General features: G+C 41.1%; 1 protein-coding gene and 1 long non-coding RNA gene across 10 annotated transcripts in view; both read left to right on the plus strand.

The window, feature by feature from the left end:
- The first annotated feature begins 189 nt into the window (after window positions 1-189).
- LOC141957865 (uncharacterized) lies at window positions 190-10695 on the plus strand. Its single transcript, XR_012633189.1, has 3 exons — window positions 190-306; window positions 1081-1184; window positions 10573-10695. It is a non-coding gene; the product is annotated as an uncharacterized LOC141957865 (long non-coding RNA).
- Window positions 10696-15163: 4468 nt separating this feature from the next.
- Window positions 15164-19689, plus strand: part of EPC1 (enhancer of polycomb homolog 1) — a 53052-nt gene continuing 48526 nt past the window's right edge. For all 9 annotated transcript variants that reach the window (XR_012633186.1, XR_012633187.1, XR_012633188.1 and 6 more), the window contains exon 1: window positions 15164-16875. Coding sequence is in view for 6 of the 9 variants with exons in the window: in XM_074900015.1 (XP_074756116.1) it covers window positions 16723-16875 (153 nt within the window). In the remaining 3 variants the exon portion in view is untranslated. The remainder of the gene's footprint in view (window positions 16876-19689) is intronic.

Consider the following 19689-nt stretch of genomic DNA (forward strand, 5'->3'; position numbering starts at 1 on the left):
GTACAACGTTGGTAAATCTGCTTTACTACCTGTGATGTCTGGTGGTGCCGTACGGAGTTTAGACGATGCATTGTACTTTTCGTGCGGATTTTATTTTGGATTTCTACCACTTCCTGGAGGCCAGGGGGAGGCACAGTGGGAGGAACCAAAAAACTCGGTGCCACAGCCATTTTGTTTGTGGGCAGCATGGTAGAATTCTGTCAGTCAGTATAAGGAGGGGTTTTTAAAACAGTATTTATGGAAAAACTATTCCTGCCGTAACGGATGTATCTGTTGAATTTAGTGTTAATTTAGTTCTTTCATAAGGTAGGTATTTATATTTGTAAGTAAATTGAGTATTTGTTGGGATTCAAGCCTCCCCACTTTCCAGCAATCATGGATTTTGTTCCAGGCATGACTGGCTTTTTTAGATGCTGCGAGGTGGCTGACCCCTGGCAGGGCCGGGGTGCTGCCCGCGGGGCGCCCGGGGCCGGGGGGGGGGGCTGGGGATGCGCTGACCGGCAGAAACTTGCTTCGGGGTTAGGAGTGGGGGCTGGGGCGGGGGGAGGGAAGGAGGGAAGGAGGGAGGGAAAACGGCAAAGTCTCGGAATTATTTTCTCCAGCTGTCTTTCTTTATTAATTCTCAAGAGGCGGCTCTGCTCTCACCGAAGGGAGGGATGAGGCGGCGGGGGCGGAGGGGGGTGTTGCGTGGAGAGAGCCGTAGTTTTGCAGTGTCACCGAAAACCAGCGCTAGACTTTGGTCCTGTGTGTTTCAAAGGCGGGTGTAAAATGGCACACTGCATTTTTCCAGGCGGCGGTAGCGGCGGCTGGGGCTGGCGCTGGGGGGGGGGGGCGGCTGCCCGCGAAGCCCATCCAGCCGCCGTCGGCCCTGGCAAAGTTGTGACCCCGGCGGCGCCGGGCTCCCCCGCCCCGGCTCCCGGCCGCCCGCCGGCATCGCCCGCAGAGCCGCGGGGAAGCCGCCTCCTTCCTCACCCGGCCATCCCGGCGGGGTGACGGGGGGCGGGGAACGGGGAGGGGGGGAGGGAGGGAAAAAAAAAAAAAAAAAAGTCTCACTTTTTTGCATTCGCGAAATATTTTAAGGATGTTCGGGGAGCCCTTTGCAGCATGGAGATGGCTGGTTGTAGGAGAGCGAGCGTGCAGCCCATATTGTTACAGCCGTTTTGCAAGGACTGCCTTCTCCGAAGGTAAGTTTGCGGTTTTAACCAAAAATATTCGTTGCTGCGGTTTCTGGTGTTAGTGCTGTGGAGGGTTTTCGTTGTGTTGATGAACAAAACGTAGCCGTGTATTTTTCTTAGCCTTGATCTCATGTGTATCCCACCCAACGATGTCTCCTTAATATCGTCAATTACTGAAGTCAGTTTTGTTTCCTCTTTAAAATTTTATACACGCGAAGCTTAACAGCAATTTAAGTTCAATTTAAGAGTATAAGTACTCAGATATTTTCCAGATGGACTTATTTTTTTTTTGGTTCTGGCTTTTTGTTCGGGGGGGTTTCTTTACCGAGTAATAAACGGATCCAGGACCAAATATGTGACCGTCTTTATAAATATAAAGCATCCCTAATATATAAAGAAGCATATTATGTTGCTGCTATATGTTCTGGTCGTGGCTAAAAGAGTTTACAATGCCATTTGTGATGGCTCTTGATGGATTACTTTGGTCTAAAGTACGGGGGGGAAACTGCCCTTGGTGTGGTGAAGGGGGAGATTGGCAGAACAGGGTTTATATTAAGTTATGTCTCTTACTAAAGAGTGACCTTTTTATTTGCAAATTAGCGCTCTTGTGGCAATTAGCTTAAAGCATTAGTTATATAAAGGTTCTCGATTCACTACACTTCATTTAGATGTCTTGGGGGTTTTCTGAGGGGGGAGAGGGGTGGTTTGTTTGTTTGTTCTTTTTCCTCCAAGAAGGTACATTTGGGAGACATTTTGTAATTTTTGGCATTTTTCTAGGCGCATTTTTTTTTTTTTCACACGGTGGGAGATCTTTTTTGTTTTGCGTTGATGTGTGTTGGTGGCGCTGTGGCGCTCCGAAACGATTTGTGTCCCTGGCTTTAAAGGGGGAGGGGGCCAAGGGGAGCGGGGGGGGGGAGGGAGGAGGAGCGGGTTGGGGAGGGAGAAAGGTGGGGCACTGTTTGATCTATTGTATCTTTTCCTTTTCTCTGTGTCAAAAGTAACCTCAGATTGCTTAGAAAGACGATTAAATTGTATCTCTGAAAAATTGTAGTGGTGCATGAACTATGGCCCGGAACAGGCATGACCTCACCCTTTCGCTGGTTTGTGTAATGAAGCAGATTTTAAATTTTTTTTTTTTGATCTTGTACCTAAAGACCGGTTTTCTTCCGCAATGAGATTTTTGGCCCCACCCCCAAAATTATTTTACAGTGGTGCAGATGAAAGGCTTTTAAATTATTTTTGCATACAATATGGAAGGCTTTGGTACACATTTATTGTGCAACTAGTCCATTGTTTGCTTGTTGTGAAGTTAAAGGTTATATTCGCCGCTGGGTATTAAACCATAAGGTCCCTCTTGCTTGTGTGCTTGCATATGCAAATTTCTTGTTGAGGTCTGTCGGAGTTTAGATTGTGTATGAAGGTGGGATTGTTCAGAAGGGAAAACCTAACGTAGTCCTTCAGATTGTAACAGGATTCACCTGAGGTGGGTGGGTTTTTGCTTTCCTGTTGCTAAGTGGAGCATGCGTTTTACATGTATTTATAAATAGATACATATTAATATCTGTTTCTTTCTTTTGTTACAACCTACCGATCACCTCGGTTGTAAGTGAAAATGTTTTAGAAGGTTTTCTGCTAACATCCATATTGGGTGTTTAAGAAAACAGAAGTGATTAATGTTCTAAGGAGAAGGGTGGGAAGACATAGTCAAGCCTATGATCAGAGCATATATTAGAAAACTCAACAGGTTCAGGAAAAAATTTAATTTAACACTTTTTTTAAGGAATCAGTGTGCCAATTATTTTGGAGTGATATGAAGCTGAATTTTAGAGACCTTTGCATCTTTTACATTTCAATGTCTTCATTAATTTCAAAGAATAAATTTGACAAATAATAGACAGTTTGAAACAGTCTCTAAACTTCTTATGAGCATTTGTATCTTCAAAAATGCATTTAGATTTTGGTTTTAAAGAAAGTTTGCTCATTAAGTTTTAAGGAAACTGATACACAAGTTCAAGTAGATATCGGTAATAGTCTTTTTTTTTTTTTTAAAGGAAGGTAAAATTTATTTCAATTTTAGGTAAGTATATCTAGTAACCTTCTTCCAGTAGGAGACATCTATATCCAAGAAAGCAGTTAGCTTTCATCATGTCTTCTTTGTCAGACAAGATCTGCTTTTATAAAGTCTTGGCTGGAGCATAGAGTCCTGTTGGCCTGTAACCGTGTGATATGACCATTAAATCTTCAGTGTCCTGGTACAACTCTTAGGTCTTGAGAACAAGTATCAAGATATGGATCCTCTTAGAAAGTGTGGATTATGGATATCTTCCATGTCTGAGACCTGATTACTGGGTCACGAGGTGGGCATTTTGGGTCAATGGAAGTTGAGCCAATTGTTGTTGAATCTGTTACAATAATTATAAATCTTAGAGAATCACTGAGTTACATCTGAGTAATTATGATATAACTTTCATTTTCTTCTTTACGTTGTGTAGACAAATGTTCAGTTTGCTTATTCGTGGACAACAGTATGAGCAAATGATAAACTACTGAAGTAGTAATTTCATGCTTCTGGTCTTCTTGTCATCCTGGACTATGAAAGTGGTGATTTCTTGTGACTGCAACCTGTGCACGGAGTCCATGAATGAACTGATTGCTAGTGATTGTGCTGCTCAGAGGCAGCTTTTTAGCAGTGAAGTCAGCAAAAACATGAATGTTGAATAGAAACTTGCTTCACACTCCCTCTTCTTTCTCCCATTCAGTTGGGGCTACTCTTTAACATTGGTTATGGTTTTGAAACTTTGATGCTGCATCAGATGAGGTGTCTGTTCTTACTCCTACAAAGAAGTCATAAGGTGAGAGGAGTGAAGTGCTGATGTTTTGCAATTCAGCAGTTTCCTCACTTCTCTCCTGTTTCCTTTTTGAGGCATTGTTGAACAAGAAATAGTTCTCAGCAGATGTGTTGCCAATAAGGAATAAGAATTGATTAAGATTTAGCATCCTCTCAAAGCTAAATAGCAACTAATTTACCTCCTGCATCTTCTGCAGAAATGCCTGGAAGAGTCATTACTAAGGGGTGGCTCTATCTTGATTGTGTGTTTTCCCCACCCTGTTCCTTCTGAAATGCCTGTCTGTGGAATACCAGGACCTAAACCAGATTATTTTTGCTTTTTTTTTTTTTTCCCCTTTCTTGATGAATTTCTTGATTTTTGTCTCCTATATATCCCTCCCTTTCCAAGATGACAAAACTGATACCTTTTTGTCCTAATACAGTTTCCCTTTTACCTAGAAATTCTATATAATATAAACTCCATGCACATTTCAAATATATTTGGCTCTCCTGGCTTAAAACTATTTGAAGCAGAGCATCCTACTGTAAACCAGATAATCTTGTCCAAGATCTTAACTCATACTGACTGACCCAAATGTTCTGTGTGCCTTTATGACATCCCTCCTACCAAAATTACTGGTGTTATATACTCAAGAAAGAGGCACAAGGTAAAGATGGCCGTCTGTCTAAAATTCTTGTAGAAGTGCAGTTGTGTAGATCCCAGGCAGATTTAAACAGCTTTCAAAGTTAGCCAATACTAATGTGAAGACGGTTCCCCATATGTGTAGCAGTGGTATAAAAGAACAGTGTTTGAGACTCAGTTCATATAAAAGTCATAACTCCTGCTCTGTTCACTCATGTATCACTGTGTTCTCTGTTTTCCTATGGCAATAACGTACCTCAGCGGCTGGGTCTCTTGGCTGTTCCCTTTTGAGGGTTCTCAACTATTCATTGCTGAATGTTGAATCAAGGAAACAATGTTTTGGAGGGGGGGGGGAAGTATCTTTATGTTCTAACCTTGTGACGTAGTCTTATTTCTCACCTTTCTTATTTCATGATTTTGCCATAGTATTCCACATCATACATGTCCGCATCAAGTTATAGCAATGAATAATTTTTTAAAAATTTGCTTCAAGTGTCCCCTGTTTCCCACCTGTGAACAAAGGATGATATATTTCTTGCTTGCTTCAGGTTCTCATCTTCTAGAAAGTTAGGTCTCTCCACACCTCTTCCAGACTGGTATTTGTATGGCTTTTCAGTGTTATGAAATAATATGCTCTACCTTCTATATGCCAGAGGAAACTGTTATGGCTATAGCATCTTTCCGTCTTTTAGCATTCTTCATATTTTCTTTTATCAGAGAGCTCAGGAAGTTAATTCATATTGTAGTAAAGAGGTCCAAATCCTTGAGACAATCCTAGATTTTAAATGCTTTAGTAAATATGCTGAGTGGGGAGGGAAATATCAATGCTTTGAAACAGAGTTCACTGGCTTGGTGTTGTAAGCAACAAAGTATTCCTTGTACACATATGACCACATACCAGTGGCTTCAGCTCCTATTTAGACTCTTAGCTAAGTCATGTTTCCAGTATATTGTGTTACCGCTGGACGGTCCTTTGGCCCTAGGAGCAAGATAATACCAATACTACGAATTTCCTTAATAGGAAGTTTTGTTCATAAATTCCCTACTGATAATAGCTAGAGCCTAAAATTGGTCAGAATTTGGCCCTTAAAGTAGATAAATATTGCCTTGCTTAAAAATGATGTACATTTGCTAAAACAATATTCTTTCTGCTTATCTCCCTGAATGAACAGCAGAGAGAGATGGAAACTGTCAAATAACATGGGAGTACTAGTCTTCACTAGTTGTGCAGGGAGTTGAGATGCTGTTATGGAGGTCTTGGATGGTAAATGGAAGGTTGCTCAGAGGCACACAATATCATACAAAGGCATACAGTAGTTATGGATGCCAATGTCTATTGGTTTGAACACCAGCAAAAATAGCAAGAGCTCTAAATGCTAGGACTTCTGCAGCCTGTGGGAATTTGAACCTGGAGCAAATGGTTTGATATGGTGGGATGCTGACTCTTCATCTTCTGTTGCTGAAGACCATCTGGATCACTTTTCTAGGAAAAGGAGTAAGATTTCACAGTGTGTTGAGCACTGGATTCCCAGAGGAAGAGGGAAAGAGGTTGGCTGGATTTCAGCCCTGCTTCCCAGGGCTGCTTCATCAATATTACTTAATAATGTCTCAATATAAAACATATGAAGCCCCAGGAACAATGAGCAGAACCAAGGACTTGTTCCTCCTGGAACAGTCCTCTTTTTGTCAGGTTCCATTTTATTTTTTCCGTGGGACCTGTGCTTACAGGTGTATGGTTAGATACATAAGCAATGAGCCTGTAAGGTGGTGTTAACTCATGCTTCAGTGGAATAACAGTAAGCTATGCTTCTGAGTACATTGGAATCACTGTATCATAAACACTTAATGTAGAACTTGCTTCACCTGGCTTCAGATGTATGTTTTTAAATCTGTAATCCTAACCATTAAAAATAAACAGGTCGAGTAAATCACATCTTTAAAAAATAAACAACAAAAAGACCCCAACAACAACAACAAAAAAGCACAAATTTTGGATTTCTGCTGCTATATGAGCCATATTTTAAGCTTCACTGAGTGTCCTGATCAGATCTGCATCTGCCTAGTATGACTAGCTCAGATGTGAATGTCCTCACTCGATCAGATAAAGCCCATGCCACAGTGTTTGCTTATACTGCCTTGCGCATGGTTTAGGTAATGAAAAGTTAGCTCTTAATCCTCTCTCCCTTTCAGAGCTTTAAGAAACTTGCTAAATGGAAGCAAGACCCCTCTGGCCTCACAGATATGTGGATCTTGAATACTGATTAACACCAATGAGAGTGAGTTTGCCATAATCTGATGACTAAAAGGATAATTTCTTCAAAGGGTCCTTTCACCTGACAGCTTTTCACCTGTAATACCAGGCAGAGACAGGGCATGTTGCCTGGATGAATTTGTTCAGAGAGTTTTTTCTTAGGAAAATTAAAAGTTTAATTTCAAATGTTATAATGCAGAGCAGTCATGTTATTTCTGATAGTCTTAAAGGTATTCATACAGGACACAGTATCTTAATGCCTTTAGACAGGCCCCTGTGTTATGACAGTGGTCTGTCATCTTCTCTTGGACAGATCAACGGTGTCAAAAAACTGTAAAACTAACATGTTGTTTAATAAGAGAATGAGAAAGGAGTGTCTGTATCGTAGAGGAGTGAGGGGGCAAGAGCCTTAACTGATTGTACTTTGAATTATTTGAGAAAACTACTTTGCACTTGGTTGTGGATTACTTGGGGATTTCACCAAGGGTCTGGGTGAGAAGAAAATGCCAGTGATATCATATCACCTTGAATTTTCTGAGTCCACCTACATTAGTGACATAGAGAAAATAATTTAATATGATTTCTTGGCCTTTCTTCTCAGGGCTACTTCATATTTCCATCTAAACCAAAGCACTTTCCCTCTCAACATCTGCCCAACTCCCACAAGTTTTTTTCATTCTCTAAATATTGAAAAACCTCTGAAAATGTATTTTCTTCTGGTTAACCTGGAGTTTTCCTTTTTTATATCTCTGATGCTATAATTTTAAAAAAAAAAAAAAGTCTTATCAGATTAGTTTTGCATTCAGATCTAGCTTCCTCTGCTGGATATATGTATTCAGGCTTAGTTCATTAGCTTTTTTTGCTAATACAGTGTTATTAAGTTGAGCTTTCTGAAGTGTTTATGTAAATGTTTGGCTGTAAATATGATCATGATTAGTTTGTACCCCAGAAGACAAACAATATCTTTATAATGTTCTCTCATGCTTAATTTAGAAGTATAAACCAAACTACAGGGTGTAGTATAAAGGAATCCACATCTGAGGTTGAAAGAATTTTTGTGTTCTTGCAAACTAATGACAGCAGACTTTTGAAATCCAAAAGCTGAGTTATCTGTGGGTTTTTTCTTTCTTTAGATAAATGTATTTATCTTAAGTAAAGATGGTATAGCCTGTACTAGGTACTTCATAACACAATTCATTTGATCTGGAACTCGTGAGGGTTTAGTCATACTGTAGGTATGTAGGTAGATCCCACTAACATTTAAGAAAAATTTTAAAAGCTTGGCCATCCCCTACTTCCACTCCAGTCTAAACATATGCATTAGGAAATGCCTCTTCATTCCAAGATGCAAGCATACTTTGCTGCACCAAAATACTTCTAAAGCCTAGCTAATTCCTATCTAGGTATAAATCAGTGTTTTTCCGAATTGTCTGAGGCAAGCAGATACTCTACTTTCATTCTGATTCAGGAACTGCAGTTTAAAGCATTTGACATTATGGAGCAGATGTCAGACTACAACTCCATGTTATTTAACATCAGCACTGTAATTCTGAAGTTGTGCAAATACTTGACCATACTGTCCAGAAGCTCTGAAGGAGTTGAAACATTTTTCATATATTGACTTGCAAGGTAGAAATTCTATCCTGGGGAGTGTAAGGTATTAAAGTCAATGATTTATTTTAAAAACAAAATTTAAAAAATTAGAGCATATGGGTTTACCTGGATTAAATTTGCTATATATGTGCACATACATAGAGCCATGCAATTAACAGTGTAGTAGTAAACTTTCTAGTTATGCAAAGGAATGTAGCTTGTCTCCAGTACACTACTTTATCCCAGGTTAGTGTGTGGACACTGTGGCAGTGTAAGGTTTATGTAGCGGGGTGTGTGTTTGTGATGGGTTTTTTTGTTTGCTTGTTTTTAACTTAATGGTCAATTGAAGGATTCAGGACAGTGTGAACCACTGTGCCTACCATCAGACCTATGTATGACCATAATTTATCTACTTAAGAGTTTTAGCCTTTCACATTATTTTATGCAGAATATCAAAGCAATCTATACTTAGCTCTTCGATTAATGAATTAGCAATTGTGTTGGCAAGAGAAAGGTGGGGCTTTTTTCTATTTGTTTTGGGGTTTGTTGGTTGGTTGGTGTTTTGTTTGCTTTTTTGTTTTCTTTGGTTTTTTTTTGTTTTTGTGGTTTGGGGTTTTTTCTGCAAGCCCAATCCTTTGCATTTCCAGCAAAAAAAGATAAGGTTTTTGCCCTTCTGCTGGCTCTACTACTAGCAATATATAATCATATGATTAACTTCACTTGACTCAGAAATTATTCATCTATATAAACCATTGTTTGCAGAAGTCCATGTGTAAGTAAGAGGTGGCTAGCCTGTCTGCCCAGCTCAGGTTTTATTTTACCATAATGGTTTAGAGTAATTAACACAAAAGAGTGATACATTTTGCTTTTAATATTATAATTTTGTATTTTAGAATACAAAATTGTTTAGATAAAGGTTTTTTAAAAAACCTGGAGCATGAAGTCAGACATTTTTGGATTTTTTTTGTCTCCCTTTTTCATTTTTATTATTTTTTTAGAAACTTTGCAAGAGGCTTACATTTTAAGTTTGTCTATCTTACTACTTGTTTCATAAAATAATCTTTTAGGACTGAGTTGCTGGAGAAGATGACTAAAGCAAGAATTCAAGGTGCATCTAGCATAATATTTTGGTGGGCATACATATTAGGGAATTAAACAGTAAAGGAGAAACTCATAAATCACTTATCTTTTACATTCTTTGCAATTCTTAGGATAACTATTACGAATCCACTAAAACTTAAACAGAGAAAGATATCTTTCAACATGAAGAGTCTCAGCATAATTTTTGTCTTTTTACCACTGCTATCTGTAACATAATAACTGCTTCCACTATTAGGTGTTTTCCCTACACACTTAAGTCTCCTGAACAAACCATATAAAGGAAGCTAATTCCTTTCTGATAGTACTAAAAATCTCCCACAAACCCTTTGTGCCTTCAGATACATTTTAAACAAGAGAATGGTATAATGGGCTCTATCTGTACAGGTGATGCTGGGACAAATGTTGAGTCTGTAAAGTAATAATCCTAAATCATTAGTTCCTCCTGCAGTCTTTCTGCTCCTCCTATGGAGGCAACTGCCTCTACCATCTTTAAAAACTTTACTTTTGCAACTAGCTACTACAGCTGAAATGTGGTAATAGCTTTTGCTGCTCCTCTCTTAGCTTTGTTTCTTATCAGTAAGCGAACTGCTGGCTAGTGGTGCTTCCTCCTCTTTTGGATATTGCTCATGGGCATAACAACTTTCAGGTTCAGTTTAGTTTCCCTAAGGATGATGGACTCTTAAATACATATGGCTGACAACACATTCTGCAAATAAGATTACACTATTAAATTGGCATCTAACTCTTTTCACTCATGTGAAAAAATGTTGCCTGTTATATATGTACTTGAAACTATAAAACCCCACCCATACACAGTGATATGTAATCAGTCTGAAAGAAAAAAGAAATCCTTCATTTATAGACTAGTTCAGACACTGGTCTTGTAGGCAAAGGTTTTGAAATATAGCATATGTGTATTACTGTTTTGAGTGCATATGAAATTGTATATACAGTTCTATCATTGCAAATCCTTTTTGCACAGGTTTTATCATTCCGGACTACCGTATTCTGTAGCCTTCACAAACTGGGTCATGGGAAGGAAGAGGGCAGTGGCAGCAAACAGTAGCTATATAACTTCTAATATGGATCTTTTCAAGTGGCTTTTCTTCTGACCTATGTAGTTGGGTTTTTTTGCAGAGTTGTTAAAGTATCTGATCAGATTCCCACTTGCTACTCAGTAAGACTTCATAAGCAACAGTGCTGATACAGTTGAAGGGGCAGTGCAGCTACAGAGGAGGAAGAATGAATGGCAGAGCAGAAAATGGGACCATGGTTTCTTAAACCAATGTTGTTAACAAAGGCAACATGTTACACAGTGATAGTCTCATGTGGAGAGCCTAAGAAATGACAGAACTGTTGTTCATTTCAGCCTATGTTGTTTTCGTTAGTATTACCTAATGCAAAATAATTTTGAAAAAATTATTTCCTGCATGTAGTTTTAAAATGTGAAATCCCTTTATCATATGGTAACTCCTTATCCAGTTTTAAGTATGGTCACTTGCAACAAAGTGTCAAAACTTCATATTTTGTTGCAAGAAAGCTAACTTCTGTGTTCTGAATGTTAAGGACAAAACTAGTTTTGTAATGCTGCTTTACTTGTCATTTCTAGTAAGACATTGCTCATGAGAACAGCAATCATTAGTTTTATCTTGAAGAATTAGTTTTATCATGAAGAATCACATGCTCCTGTTTAACATTTCTGATCTTCTTGTCTTGTTATATCTTGAATATCTCCAAATTTAAAATTATTTTTAGGAATCTGAAGGATTATGTTTACTTACATTCTGTTGAATGGTAACAGGAATCGGAGATTAAATTCAGTATTATCCCTTCTCATCTCTATTTGTATTCTGCAGTGTAAACTGGAAGTGCTTACAAAAAATAAAAGTTAACTAAAAGATTTGGCCATACAGTATATGTACCTACCTGTTCACTACAGAAACAAAATTCATATATATGAATATAAATATATATATTAAAAAAAGACAAATCACCTTTACTGAGGCAAGAATTGAGGAAGAGATTTGCTTGGTCACTACTTAAAATTATGATTCAGAAAGAACTTTGAACAAGCTTTGTACCTATTGCATCTCAACCATGAACACCTAAAATAATGACGTGAATATGTCATACCATTCTTTGAGATGACAAAACTAAGAAACACTAAATTATCTTTCAAAAAAATGGCAGAAGTTATCACAAAGGTGTTCTACACTGGTTTTGTAGTATGGTGTCTGAACTCTCTTAAATATGATTGACAGTTCCATTACCTCTTTATAAACAGACAGCTGACACCAGTAAATAAGGTGAAATTCATTATGAATTACATCAGTTCATTTATGGTTGAAATCATCACGCTGTTACTTTCTATCTGCATCTACTTACTGCTGTAATGTGACATTTTATAAAATAATGAAGAACCTCTAGTGTCATATTTGTCTACATTTATCTCATTTTAATCCAAACTCCAGGTAGCTCACTGAGATGATCTAAAAGAATATAGCTATCTGTATGTTATAAAAGATTTAAAAAAAAAAAAAAAGCAGAGAATTTGCACAGAAGCATCATTAGCAAATGTAGAACAGGAATATACATATGGAATCCATAATAGCTTACTACAGAACAAAAGAGCCTCCTATATCTTTCCAGGTACCCCTAAGAGTAAGTAATTCTGGAAAGAAACCCAAGTATGGTAACTTCATAATGTGTCATTTCTCAATACCTGATTATTGAAAGTGGGGGAGAAAAAAGTCCAGTGATACTTTTTATCAGTTCAGAGTAGTCAGCATTTATGGAGATAAAGGCAAAAAAACCAGGTCAACAATATTGCTATATAAATAAATGATGAGTTAGTGAGCTCTGCAATAGTAGAAGCAGGGTGTAAAATAGTCCCTGAGTGCAAATATTTATAGATATGTAAGTTAGTGTATAGTTTAGTGTACTCAGCATATGCCTCAGTTTATGAAAATACTGTATTATCTTCTGTATGTAAGAATTATTTTTAAATGGTTGGAAAATGAGAAACATGTTTTACCTTTAATATGTTCTACTTTTAATTGTTGTCTGCTACAGTTTTTTAAGTAGGTACAAGGAAATTATGGCTAGAGAAAATGAACATATGTGAGGAGTCAAATGTACTTGGTTTCGAATCCCAGTTTGACTCTGGATTTCACTGGATCATTATTTTGGAGGGGAGGGAAAGGAAGAAGCAAGCTCAGAAAACCAAAACCAAACAAAACCCCCTCTTCCGATGAGGCCGGAGAGCAGAATGACATCAAATATTCAGTTAGTACTGTGTATTGCTTTGTATATTTATTTTCTCAAATAAACAGGCTTTCCTTAAAAGTAGAACAGTAGAAAACCCATATATGCAATATCAACCTTTATACTGTACTTTATTTGGGCCTTTATTTTATACTTGCCTTTATATAATGTAATGGAGATAAACTCAAGAATATTTAAAAAAAAAAGGTCTTTTAGAAGTTGAACAACTGCCTCCTAGAATTTTATATCCTTAAAATATGGAGTTGTTTGATTCCAGAAAGCACCAAAAATGACAAACAGTTTAACCTACATGCCCTTTATGCACAACTATTTTGTGACTATAACCAATGATTGCTGTTAGGATGGGAGAAAATACTAAACCCATGTCCAGAAGACTACAACTCATGCTTAAAGAAACTTCTGGAAGTCTTTAATTCAGAGAGTTTTTAAGCCACAAAACTAAATAAATACTAAAATTTGTAAAAACTTGTCAAACAGTACATAGAACTTTCAAACCAAAACAGCAATTTAAGTTTTTGGACTTAAAAAACCTGAGTTAAGTATCACAAGGGACCCCTTTCTGTAGTGTATGGATCAAGTTGTTGGATCTTTGCCCTTAATGCTCAATCTGAATTTAGTACTTCTGAACGTATATTGTAATGGTTATGTTTACTACCTACATGGTTGATGTATATAGTTAATTAATTTTAGTAAGGCTTTTTCTTTTAATTAAGGATTTTGAGATTATAGAAAGGTAGAGCCTTAAAGAAATGCCTCTGATACTAAAGATCTAATTTCAGCAGTTTGTACAAAAAAAGAACAGCAGTTCAAAATGCCATATTAATTATATTTCAGTTACCTTACAGTTCATTCAATTTCAGTTTTTAAAAATGGACACATAGCACTTTGATACAGCAAATTATTTTACACTTAGTGATCTCTTACTGAGAGCTGGCAAATAGTATAACTTGAAGAAAGGTAAAATAGAAATATCAGTCTATGTTCTGTACTTCCTGTTATCACCTTTACATAATGGAAATTAGGGCTGATGTCACATTGTTCTCAAATATCACACTTTTCATCTTACTAGCAAATTAAATTAGGTAATTTGGAGGACTAATCAACTTCTGCTACAAAACAGTTAAATGCAATCTATTTTATTGGCAAAACATTAAAAGCTGATGAGTCCAAGAGTTTCAAGCCAAAACTCTTAATGCATACTGTCCTGTTTGTATCCAAATATTATTGTTCATTCTGCTTGTTCTGCACTTTTCTCAAGCCTGTGGTAGGGTTAGAAATGCAAAGGTCAATTAAGGATAAGTTTAAAACTTGAATATCCTTTCTTTCATAGTTCAGGATACTTTCTGTACTTTGCTTTTCATTATGTATTGTTTTTCTTTCATCTGTGGAAATGAAGAGTTATATTTAACGGCCATAATTTTTGCTTAGCTGCCAGGTATTTAATTTTCATTTAGTGTTTTAGGTCAAAGCCAATCTATGATAGCATATTGTGCTTTTTTTGTCATCACCTTATCTGTCTGCTAGTTGGACAAACTAATTATTTAGTATTTGTGGGAAACGCTGTAGATGTTTTATGTGCAATTTATTTCAGGATTACTATTTCTAGCCAGTGTGTGGTTTAAGCTTTAAAATGAGCGTAAAAAGCAACATGCATTTTTTACCATTTGGTTCTGATGTAACTACTGAAATACAAATTAATCAATAATATTCCTTAGTTCATGCCACTCTCCTTTAAAGAAACAAAAACCAAACACCCTAAAAAAAAGAGCCTCATTCTCCCTAGCAGCTCTCTTCCGCTGCATTGCCAATTTGCAATACTGATAGCATTTCCTGTCCCAGAGGGGTTGTGAAGCTAAATGACTTGCAGGTGAAACAGTTTGGGAGACCTTCGGGGAAGTCAGACATGCAAATAGTTGGCTTGAAACTGCTGTTAACAACTGCATCTAGCAATAATTCATCCAGTGGCTAGGAGTTGTTTAAGGTCAGGGGTGGTGCTATTACTATTAAAGAGGTGATGCGATTAAAAAAAACGGCTTTTCTTCTATTATTAGAGGTATCAGATTTTTTAAATTACTAAGCAAACCAAGGCTTTTCTAATGATTTTGTTACATTTATGTCCTGTTTCTTAAAGTTCTATTTCCCAGGAGTAATATGTGACAAAGAACAAGTTCTGTCTACTGATTCACATGCAACAGCAAAAAATTACAGTATTTTGCTTTAAAGATGGGAGGGTTTCTTAAATTCAAACAAAACACAATTTTCTCAGTTTTTAATGAAAATAAGCGTAACTTCAAGAAGGTGGTTTATTTATGGTTTAACTATAGAACTAAAATTACATTATGACCAATGCAAGAATGTAACATACATAAGCACATGAGACGTTCCTTAACTAGACAGCTCTAGCGAGGGCCTGGGAGAAATGTTTGACATTTTTATGGCTGCGCTAGTGTGACCTGGCAGAGACGTTACTGAGCCAAGCGAAACTAAATTCCCTAGCCCTTGCTTATAGCAGAATACTCATCAATTTAATCAAATCATTGAGATGTAAACGAGCTTACCTAATGAGACGTGCTCAAATTAGTTCTAATCTTTGCCTGTAGTGAACTCCCCTGAACCGGTAACCGATAACTTAAATCCAAGCAAGGGTTAAACTAGTTCACGTGTCTGCACTCCTGGACCAAGTTTCTGAAAGCCTCCGAGAAACAGTCTGGAAACGTTGTTGTGGGGAGTGACCGGTTCTTACAGTTCTTCACCTTCTCAGGGAGGTGCCTGCGTTTCTCCGTCGTTTAGCGCGAATGCGAACTTGGTTCCGCGGCGCCGGCAGGGAGGGAGGGAGGCAGCCGGCAGGCCGGTGCTGCTGAGGGGGCACGGGGGGCCGCCTCGCACACGAGGACGGGTCCCGCTGCCGGGGCTCGGGCCGGGCCCCGAGGCGCGGGGCGCTCCCCCCGCTCCGGACGGCCCCTCAGGCGCCCCGCGGCCGGAGCCCCCCGCCGGGCGCCGTTCCGGCCGTTGCTCGGGGTGGGGCCGCGGCGGAAGGGAACCGGTCGGCCGCGCCGTCACCCGCCCGCCCGGGTTGGGGTGAGTTCAGAGCTCGGGGCAGGCTGCCCCTCGGTCCGGCGCCCGGCTGGCCCCCGAGTGACCGGGAAGGTCGGGGCGGCACTTCTCTGTTTCTCCTGCCCAGGTTTCCCGTAGCCGGGAGGCTGTCCGGGACGGGCACTGCTCCCTTTACGTTAGGGCCGCGTCCCCTCCGGGGGTGGGGGGCTCGGGGACAGCTGACCCTCCTTACCCCCACGGGAGCGGAGTGCTCCTTCCCCGGCGCAGCTCAGAGGCTGGCGAGCGGAGCGGGTCAGCCCGCCCGCTGCGGAAAAGGTTCTTTCCTCCCTCCTCCACGCGAGACGGGGGCCCGCAGGGAGCAGCTGCGCCTCCCCCCAGTGCCCCGTGCCCGCTGCCCGGCCGCTCCGAGCTCTCCCGCGCTCCCGAGCCCGCGCTCCCGTGCCCGCGCTGCGCGCGCTCTCCCCCGGGCGGCGCTGTGCCCGCGCCCCTGCGCGATGCAGTGTGGGAATGGCTGTGGCGCTGGGGTTGGCTGAAAGAGGCGGCCAGTCGAGGTTTAATGTCCGCCATGTTGGCCGTGGCGTATTGAGCGGAGCCGGAGCGGCGGAGGAGAGAAGCCAGCGCCCAGCCCAGCCGCGCCAGCCGGCGCCGCCGGGCCCCGTGTCGGAGTGCGCCCCGCCCTGCCGGGGGAGCCCCGGTCCCTCCATGAGAGCGCTCGGCGGGGTCCGGCTCTCAGCTCGGAGCGCTCTTGCTGTCGCCCCCCCCTCCCCAGCCGGAGCCGCCATCGCCGCCTAACATGAGCAAACTGTCGTTCCGGGCCCGGGCGCTGGACGCGTCCAAGCCGCTGCCCGTCTTCCGCTGCGAGGACCTGCCCGACTTGGCCGAATATGCCTCCATTAACCGGGCCGTGCCGCAGATGCCCACGGGCATGGAGAAGGAAGAGGAGTCGGTACGTGAGACCCCCCCCCCCCCCCCCTCGGCCGGGTCCCTCCATCCCCCCCGCACCCGGGGCCCCCACCTTCGCCTCTGCGCAAGCACAAAATGGCCGCCATCTTCTCCCCGCTCTCCCCGCCCGCCGGGAGGGGGGGGGGGGGGGAACCTGGGAGAGCAGGTGCCGATCCTGGCGGCCCCCTTACCGCACCTTCCCCCTGCGCCTTCCTACGGCCCTCTCTCCCCCCAACCCGCTCCCCGCGGCAGCTGGCGGCCCTTTCGCCAGGCCCCGAAAGGCACAAAGGGGGTCACGTGATACCGCGGGCGGCCGCCATTTTGTCTCTTGGTTCTTGGGCCGGGCCTTGTGCGGCAGCGGCGGGGAGACGGGCCTCGGCGGCGCCGTGACCGCCCTGCCCCACCGGGTGGCGCTGCCGAGCCGGCCGCCGCCGCGGGGGGCGCTCGGAAGTTGTGGCGGCTGCTGCCGCGGGAGCGCGCGCCGGCCCGGGCCACTCTCGTGGGGAGGAACGGAGGGGCGGGCCGCGGGCTCGGCGGGAAGCGGGAACCGGGGCGCTGAACGGGGCTCGGTGCTGGCCGCTGAACCGTTGTGGTCTTGGCCTGCACCCGTGCGGAGTCACCTTGCGCGCCTTAGCCCGGTGGGAGCGCGGGGCTGCCGCGGAGCCCCTCGTTCCGGCGTGAACTTGACTCTGTGTGGCCAGTGTGGTCTGGGGCTTTTTTGCTGCCAGCGATAGTAAGGGGAGGGGTTTCTGTTTAGGATTATTTGAAAACCCTACAAGTGCCTTCAGAGACAGGTGTGGTGTAAGTAAAATTGTGATGTTCACTACGTGTAAATATAAAAGCCAGTACTGAAATACTACTTAGAGCAAGAAAATCCGAGTTTGGAGGCCAAAAGTCTATCGCTTCCATCTCAGTTTTGCTGTCTCAGTGGAGAATGAAACTCAAACCTTTTCGAACTTCAATATCACTTAATCGTTCACTCAGCACCTATCTTGATATGTATGCCATTGAATACCTGTTATTGTTGAAGACCCCTGCTGAAGTGTATTGTCATTTTCACTGTTTGCAGATCTTGAATTATTTCCTTAGTATAATCAGTTTTCCCCACTTGTTCGTTCAGCCCAGCAAATACTAGAGAACAGTAGAAATACAGTAATGTGAACAGGTTTTGAAATGTAAGGGTAAGGACAAGCATGACAGTTTCTTAGTCTCTAGTTTTGCTACCTGTCAGGCTTCCATTGTCCTTCGAAGGTGACAGGCTGTAAAGTTCCTGTTTTTATTTCTAGATGTAGTTTGAGTTACTTCTCTAGAACTTAAAATACATGAGTCTTCTTTTAATGTAGTCTTCTCTGTTGGCACTATTGCTTTAAATTAACTGACTCTGAATTTTTATGAAATGTCTTCAGGCTGTATGATTTCTAAAGAGTAGTACTCTTTGCATGTTCTTGTCTCCATTCAGTAGCTTGTCTCTGAGGCTTTTCTAGTGTAACTGCCTACTATTTTAACATAATTCAGTATTTCCAAGTCCTGTGCAGGTCATACGTTGCTTTAAACATCCACTAAAAGTGATACTGTGAAATGGTGGTGGTGTTTTGGTTTTTTGTTTGTTTTTTTTTATGGTTTTGTTTTTCTTGGTGGTTATTTTTGTGAAGATGATCAAAACTTTGGCATGGTATCCACTTAGTAGTCGTATTTAAGCAGTAGATAGCTGTGCTTAGATACTCTTGTTTCTTCTGACACGAGGTGTATTCTGAATTGATACCTGTAGATTCTTGAGTATGAGAGAGATCACCCTTAACTTCCACTTGTACCAGAATTTTAAATTTTATGTTTGTTTCGATACTTGCTTGCTGAGTTTATTTCTCAGTTGAAGTGAGCAAGTGTGCATGCATGCATTTATGTAGAAATGTGAAGTTGCTGTCTTGTGCTTTTACTGTTTGCCTGGCAGTTACACACACTCGGTCTAGGAATGACATGGGGTAACTATATAGTCTCCATAAACTCAGAGATACATGCCCTAGCTAAGGAAACATAGTCGTGGACAAGGGAAAATTTTTAGACGTTAATTGTAAGACTTGTTTCTGTGGTTAATGTGATGCTTTTGTTTACAAAATCTAGCTTTGAGGGTTAAAATTCAGAGCTGTAGGTACAAGTAGACACTTTGCACAGCTAAAGTTTGCTCATGCCTTTGTTTTAAATGTATGTGTACAAACACACACGCCTAAGAGAAATTTGTTTGCCATCAGTAAACGCAGGTGTCTTCCTGAATCCTTTTCAGATCTTCTTACATAAAATAGTTGATATTAAACTCTTACCCATTTTTATTTCTGCAAACTTGCTAAATTTCCTTCCTTCCCTCTTGTTGCCCCAGAAAGCTTTCTCTTCAGTTTTATATTGGTGTTGACAACAAAGAAACATGGTAGTTGACTAAAGTTATGGCAAACCTCACAGGTTTTAATACCCTACTACATTCTGTTTCCCAAACTTCGTGCCAGGCAGAGTTTGGGACAGTTGGGAGTTGTTTGTGTTATGATTAAGACTTGAGTTAGAGGATATTTTCCTAATACTTCCGAAAATAATATATATTTTGGATTATGTATTTCTTTACGAACAGATGGTGAAGTGTCCATAGGAATCTGGGGGGAGGAGGCGGCTTCAACTGGTGTGAACAGGCATTTGTAACTATTTTATAAATAGAATTTTAACATTGCCTTGAGTTTTGCATAAATGTAATTTTAAATGAACGCATATTTGGAGTTAAGAGCTCTCCTCTTGACTAAATAACTTTCCCTAGGGAAAAATGCAATCAAAGAGATTT

This window comes from Athene noctua, chromosome 2, assembly GCF_965140245.1.
Source record: "Athene noctua chromosome 2, bAthNoc1.hap1.1, whole genome shotgun sequence".
Taxonomy (NCBI): domain Eukaryota; kingdom Metazoa; phylum Chordata; class Aves; order Strigiformes; family Strigidae; genus Athene; species Athene noctua.